Source organism: Piliocolobus tephrosceles, unplaced genomic scaffold, assembly GCF_002776525.5.
Source record: "Piliocolobus tephrosceles isolate RC106 unplaced genomic scaffold, ASM277652v3 unscaffolded_13100, whole genome shotgun sequence".
In the NCBI taxonomy this organism is placed as follows: domain Eukaryota; kingdom Metazoa; phylum Chordata; class Mammalia; order Primates; family Cercopithecidae; genus Piliocolobus; species Piliocolobus tephrosceles.
The window spans coordinates 111-7,042 of NW_022294423.1; the positions used below are offsets into that span (position 1 = coordinate 111).

At 48.1% G+C, this 6,932-nt stretch overlaps 1 protein-coding gene across 1 annotated transcript; it reads right to left on the bottom strand.

The window, feature by feature from the left end:
• Positions 1-785: 785 nt before the first annotated feature.
• Positions 786-3,944, bottom strand: LOC111534207 (protein arginine N-methyltransferase 2-like). Its single transcript, XM_026450121.2, has 2 exons — positions 2,490-3,944; positions 786-1,103 (listed from the first exon to the last, which is right to left on the bottom strand). The coding sequence occupies exons 1-2, from the start codon at positions 2,634-2,636 to the stop codon at positions 804-806; spliced, it is 447 nt and encodes a 148-aa protein (XP_026305906.1). The 5' UTR covers positions 2,637-3,944; the 3' UTR covers positions 786-803.
• Positions 3,945-6,932: the final 2,988 nt, after the last annotated feature.

The window sequence follows — 6,932 nt, forward strand, 5'->3', positions numbered from 1 at the left end:
CCCAGCTACTCGGGAGGCTGAGGCTGGAGAATGGCGTAAACCCGGGAGGCAGAGCTTGCAGTGAGCTGAGATCCGGCCACTGCACTCCAGCCTGGGCGACAGAGCGAGACTCCATCTCAGAAAAAAATAATAATAATAATAAGCCAAGTCACAGCATGGACATTGAGGCCATTTACATTTATCTTCTGACAACAAAATTTCAATAGGACTAAAGGCCCAATGCCATCTGTGACCACCGGAAACCGTTTCCTGGAGAAGCAGCAGCCATACTTCACACTCCTTCACCCAGATCCCATCTTTCTGGGTCTCTACACTGAGACGCACTTTCAGGTGGGATGCTCCACTCCGATGTCCTGTGTTCCAGGATGCTGAGCCCAGAAGGAGAGCACTGGGCAGACAGCATCCAGCCACACTCCTGTCACTTTCCCTCCAAGCAGACAGTGTTTATGCAGGGCATATTCGCAAGCAACCAGAAAACAGTCCACTTCCACCCACACGTGACACTCAGGGTGAACGACCCAGGACGGGCCAGACACATGCTGGCCCCACAGATGCCCAAGTGGCTTCACAGCATCACTGGGGCCAGTCTAAGGTGAGAAGACCCTGGCCAGGGACGAAGGCCCTACTGGCATTAAAGAAACAGCCTTACCTGTTAGGCACAGGATTTTTACAGATTCCTGAGAACACAGTTCATGTAAATCATTCATGAAAATGTTACATGAACTTTGACTTAAATTTCTCATAAAGGCATTTTTTAAATCAGGTGAAAATTCAAGACACTGAGCCAATGTCCACACAAGAAATTAATTACACCTCATAATAGGGAAAACATCAACATGAATCATGCATGACTCTTGAGATCCTGAGGTTGGCCCAGCCGAGCCTGTGCTCAGAAGCCCCCAGCCCCGGCCCCCAGCTGCCCGCACGCCCGCCCTCACCAGCAGGCAGGTCCCCATCCACTCGGACACCAGCACGTCCACCTTCTCGGGCAGCACCACGTCCTCCACCTTCTGCTGGAACACGGTGATGATGTCGGCAAAGCCATTCTGCAGGACCAGCTGCCCCGTGTGCTGTGCCATCTCACTGGCCTCCACCGCATACACCTGCAGCAGCAGAAGCACCGTCAGGGCACGCCCGGCCTGCACACGGCCCGTCATCTACTCTCCTGAGTCACAACCAGCATACGAGAAACGGTCAATGACACAAGAGGGAAGCAGCATTCCAGACAGCGGAGAAAGTGAGGGCTGGGCCACACCTGCCGCTCCAGGGACACCCAGAAAGGAGCCGCCTCTAACCCTCCCGACTGCCCCCACCTCCTGCACAAGACACAGACGCAGGGCTGCAAGTGGGCGGAAGCCTCGCATGCCCGAGTCGGCTGCCACAGGCACAGCAATCTTTTTTTTTTTTTAATTTTTTTATTTTATTTTATTTTATTATTATACTTTAAGTTCTAGGGTACATGTGCATAACGTGCAGGTTTGTTACATATGTATACTTGTGCCATGTTGGTGTGCTGCACCCATCAACTCGTCAGCACCTATCAATTCGTCATTTATATCAGGTATAACTCCCAATGCAATCCCTCCCCCCTCCCCCGCCATGATAGGCCCCGATGTGTGATGTTCCCCTTCCCGAGTCCAAGTGAACTCATTGTTCAGTTCCCACCTATGAGTGAGAACATGCGGTGTTTGGTTTTCTGTTCTTGTGATAGTTTGCTAAGAATGATGGTTTCCAGCTGCATCCATGTCCCTACAAAGGACGCAAACTCATCCTTTTTTATGGCTGCATAATATTCCATGGTGTATATGAGGCACAGCAATCTTAATCCATGACCATCACAGCAAGTTCTGAGCACCCAAGTGACAATGCTGGTCTGTGCCACATCTGAGGCCTGTGAGACAGTTTCAAACCCAGGGTCTCAGGGAAGGGTCTGGTGGGAAGTGCCCAAGTGCTGGGTCCTGGGTCCTGCAGAGCCTGGACTTGAGTGGACACTGTGCTGCGACCCCACTCACTGTGTAAGGAGTCTCCAAGGCTGCAGCTCGGCTCGGCTCAGCTCAGCTCAGCACAGACGGCCCAAGAGGAGTGGGGAGGGGGCCCAGCGTGTGCACCCCGCCCATCCCCACGGGACCATCCACACCCAAGGCCCCGCACAGACCTGTGGGTGCACCTGTTTGTCTACTTAGCTGAAATAAACGTCTCACAGAACATACCCTGCCCTGTGCAATTCATGGGGTATTTTCTATTCTGCTCCATTCCTGCCTGTGCTGTTTGTGACTCATTACGTGGGCAGCCACAGCCTCTAGCATGCAGTCTCAACACACTGCTGTTTTACCGACCCTGAGCCGCACGTGCAAGGATGCTCACCAACGCCATGGAGTCATCAGTGAGCCCTCAACAGCTCAGGGTCACGAGTTAGCACACTCAGAGGCCACCTCGGACATCACCAGCCTTGGCACAAACACCCGGGACGCGTTCGAGACCCCACTCACCGCTTTAGGCCGTGCGTAGTGTGCACAGAAGAGACTGATGATCCCAGTCCCACAGCCCACGTCCAGGATGACTTTATCCGTTAGGGATTCTTTATTCTGCAGGATGACACTGTGGTATTTAGTTGTTCGTGGCTGGTCTGCCAACATTTCCAAGTGGAGTTTCTGGAAGAAATGCACATTCAGAATCACTGCCTGTGACCTAGAGCCATGCCAAGTTCTGGACTGAGATGGAGGGTCAGAGCCACAGCTGATGACCCCTGACCCCGCCACCCCACGTCTAAAAATAGGAGCAAAACACAAGAGCAACAGTACAGGCTTCTGGAGTCCCTCAGCTCAGCACAGCACGGCCAGGAGAGCAGACAGGCAAGAGGGAGCACTGTGCACACAGGGGTGCAGTGTCGCCCGGACCACTGAGGCTGGAGGGACCGCCGCAGCCCAACCAGACTCCCCAGGGCCAGGTGTCCGACTAGAGAAAACAGCAATATACCATGAGAGAGGGGCCAGCGCAGGTGGGCAGGGGGTCCCCCAAAGTCCTCTGCACACATGAGCTCACCCCTCCTGTTCTCGGGGAGTGCCCCGAGGGATAAGCGAGAGACCCAGCCTTGTCCTGAGGGAGGAAAATGCCTGAAACCCAAGGACACCCACATGAGAATCAGCCACCCTGAAAGGAGGCAGAGAAAGGCTTGCTCAGGGCAGCCAGCAAAGCCGCGGGCTGGAGGACAGGCTGCACCTCTCCCACCAGCACTCTCAAGCGGCAGAAGGCCCTGCGTAGAAACAGCATCGCCCGAAAGAAGACAGGCAGCAGGCGGGAACAGAGCGAGGGCCGCGCCCAGACCACACCAGCAGACAGGAGCCTGCACCAGGCCCTCAGAGCCCACCATGGGGCCTCCCAAGACTCCGCAGAACAAAAAACAAAGGGACAGGTGGGAGGAGGTGGGAGGCACAGACAACAGAGCAAGGCCCAACTCTCCGGCCCGGAAGCAAAGGATGGGAAAGGCCTACAGTGCCAACACCAATGGAGACAGAGCTGGAGCAGCTACGTCAGCACCATACAGAACACAGTTCAGAGCAAACCAGATTCCCATCGGTTCACATCAACACAGGAATCAATTCACCCAGAGGACATGATGAATCTAAATACTCCTGTACCTAAAAACAGAGCTTCAAAATACCTAGCGCAAAACCAATACAGATGCAAGAAGAAACAGACAGATTCACAATTACCATCAGAGATTTCAACCGCGTGCTCTCAGTAACTGACTGAAGTAGAGAGAAAAATTGGTAAGACTGTGGAAGGCCTGGACATCACTGTCAACCAAGTTAATCTCATTGGTATTTAGAGAACACTTCACCCAACCCCCTATAATAGTAATAATAAAAAATATCTAGGAACAAATTGAACAGGAAAAGTGTACAACCACGTATGATAAAGAGACATTATCCTTATCGTAAAATGCTAGAAGATACTAGACAAAGCTTAAGTAATGGGAGACTGAGAATCAATGTTATAAAGATGTCACTTCTCCCAAAATTAACATAAACATTCCACGTAGTACCTACTAAAGGAGGAAGCACAACAGAATAATAAAATTAGTTTCAAAACAGTAAGTGCCCAAGGCTAATGAGGAAAATGCTTTAAAAAAAAAAAAGAACTGCTGGAGACCTAGCTCTTGCAGAGCCTACAGAGGTGCAATGATGAAAATGATGAAGCACTGGGAACTGCAGTAAACAGAGCAGTGAAACAGCAGCAATTCTACAGCAGACCCCTGAAATCCAGAGCACCACAAATGCAGCATTTCACATCAATGGGGAGGGAACTGTCTAGTAACTCAGGCTGGGATCGCTGGATATTTGTCGGCATAAATTAGGGCGGAATTTTACATTATATTTCTTACAACAAATAGATTATAGATTGGTTTGCAATCTCACAGCTTAAAATAGGATCAGAAGGCTAGGCAGGGTGCCTCACCCCTGTAATTCCAGCACTTTAGGAAGCTGAGGTGAGAGGGTCCCTTACACCCAGGAGTTTGAGGCTACAGTGAACCATGATTGCACCACTGCACTCCAGCCAGTCATACGACAGAGAGTGACACCATTTCTAAAAAACATAAAAAGTAAAAGTAGCATAGAATCATAACGGTTCTGAAAAAAAAAAAGTGTGGGTATTTATAATCTTATAGTGAGGAAGGTTTCTCACAAAGAAAAGAAAAAAGTCACAAAGAAAAGAAAAACATATCAGGCTACACAAAGAAAAAAGTTCTATGTGGGAAAAAATTTCACAAAGTCACAAAAATTCACAAATTCAGGCTAAATTACTTAACACACGAATCAACAAAAATCAAAAGAAAGAGGCAAATAATATGAAAGTTTACAAAAAAAGAAAAAATACAAAAGGCCAACACACACATAAAAGATGATCAATCTTACTTAGAAAATGGAAATTAAAATTAAAAGATATCATATTTAACCTTTAAGATCAAAGTCCTTTTTCACTTCGATTTGCGCTAGGGCAATGGGCTTTCACACACTATCAGTGGATCCATGCCATGGTCTGAAATGTCCCCAAAAATCCATGTGCTAAAACTTAATCGCCAGTGTGATGGCACTAAGAGGCCACCTCTGGAGGTCACGATGAAAGGGTTGGTGGTGGAAGAGGCACTCCCAGCCCTCCTGCCTGCAGCGTGAGGACAGCCATGAGGCGCCATCTTGGACACCAACGCCAGTACCCCCCCAGCCTCCAGAACTGCGAGAAACGAAGCTTTGTTCTTCATAATTTACTCAGTCTAAGGTATTTTGTTACAGCAGCACAAACAAATTACACACTTAGTCGTGTGTAATTAGCAAATCTTTCTGGAGGGCGAATTGGCAACATCCACTTAACGAAACCACACGTGTACACACACACACCACACACCCACCCCAGGAATTTACCCTAGAGAAATTCTAAACAGCATTTAACAGGATTATATAGGACTCCATTACAGCATTATTTATCATGATAAAAAGCTGTTAAATAACCACTGTCCAAATAGCAACAGGATCCTTTTAAAGTAACACAATGCTCTGCAGCTGTTATAAAGAGTGACAGGTGCCAATATGAGAGATCTTCAAAATAATACAGCTACGTGACAAGAGCCAGGTGAAGAGCTGAGTGGTGGAACAATGCCTTTTCTATACATTACAAACATAAAATAAATTAGGTGTCACTTGGACTTCATAAGCACAGAGGAATCTGGTGGGCAGTGGTTCTCTGAGCTGAACCGCCCTCCAGGAAGATGTGCTAATTACAGGCAGAGCTGGGAGGTTGGCATTGGCTTTTCATTATGTATCTTTCCTTAATGGATAGAAATCACTAACCATGTACAGACACGAAGAGTTTTTAACACTTCTAATTGTGAAATATGGCATGCCTACAAAAAAGTGCAATAAAAAGTATCTGCACAGTTTATCAAGTATAGTTACACAGCAAACACCTCTATATCCAAACACCTCTGCATCTATATCCAACCCCAGAACACTGCCAGCACGTCAGAACTTCTGACTCAGCCACGCTGGTCCCAGGGTCTCCCCCACCAGCAGGTAACCTCCAACCAACTCTCAGGGTAGCCACTCCTGCCCTCAGTCAGTCTCACCACCCAGGCGCACTCACAAACAGTACCTTCTGGCCGAGCACGATGGTTCATGCTTGTAATTCCAGCCCTTTGGGAAGCTGAGACAGGAGGATCACTTGAGGCCAGGAGTTTGAGACCACTCTGGCCAACACAGTGAAACCCCCTGCACTAAAAATACAAAAATTAGCCAGGCATGGTGGCACGCACCTGTAGTCCCAGGTACACAGGAGGCTGTGGCAGGAGAATTGTTTGAACCTGGGAGGCAGAGGCTGTGGTGAACCAAGATCCCGCCACTGCACTCCAGCCTGGATAACAGAGCAAAACTCTGTCTCAAAAGAAACAAAAAACCTTCTAATATGGCCTCTTAACTTTATATAATTGAGTCAAACATTATAGATTCTTTGCCCTATTCCTTCTTTCACCTAACATTATTTTTATAACATTCACCCTGCAAGTAACTGTTTTCATCTAGTTTTAAAACGTAACCAGAGATTGTTGCCTAGACCATCGGGTTATAGGCAATTTCTCTATGGTGGGGAAAAAAATTCAGTAAGCTGTTTAGAAGTTGGGCTTTTATTATCTTTTTAGGGACAGAGTCTGGTTTGATCACCCAGGCTGGAGTACAGAAGCACAATTATAGCTCACTGCAGCCTTGAACTCCTAGCTTCAAGTGATGCTCTGACCTCAGTTTCCCAAAGTCCTGTGATTACAGGTATGAGCCACTACACCTGACCTAAATATTATTCTGCACAGATTTATGGAATTTTTTCTATTTTTTTTCTTTTTGAGACAGGCTCTCGCTCTGTAGCCCACGCTGAAGTGCTATGGCACC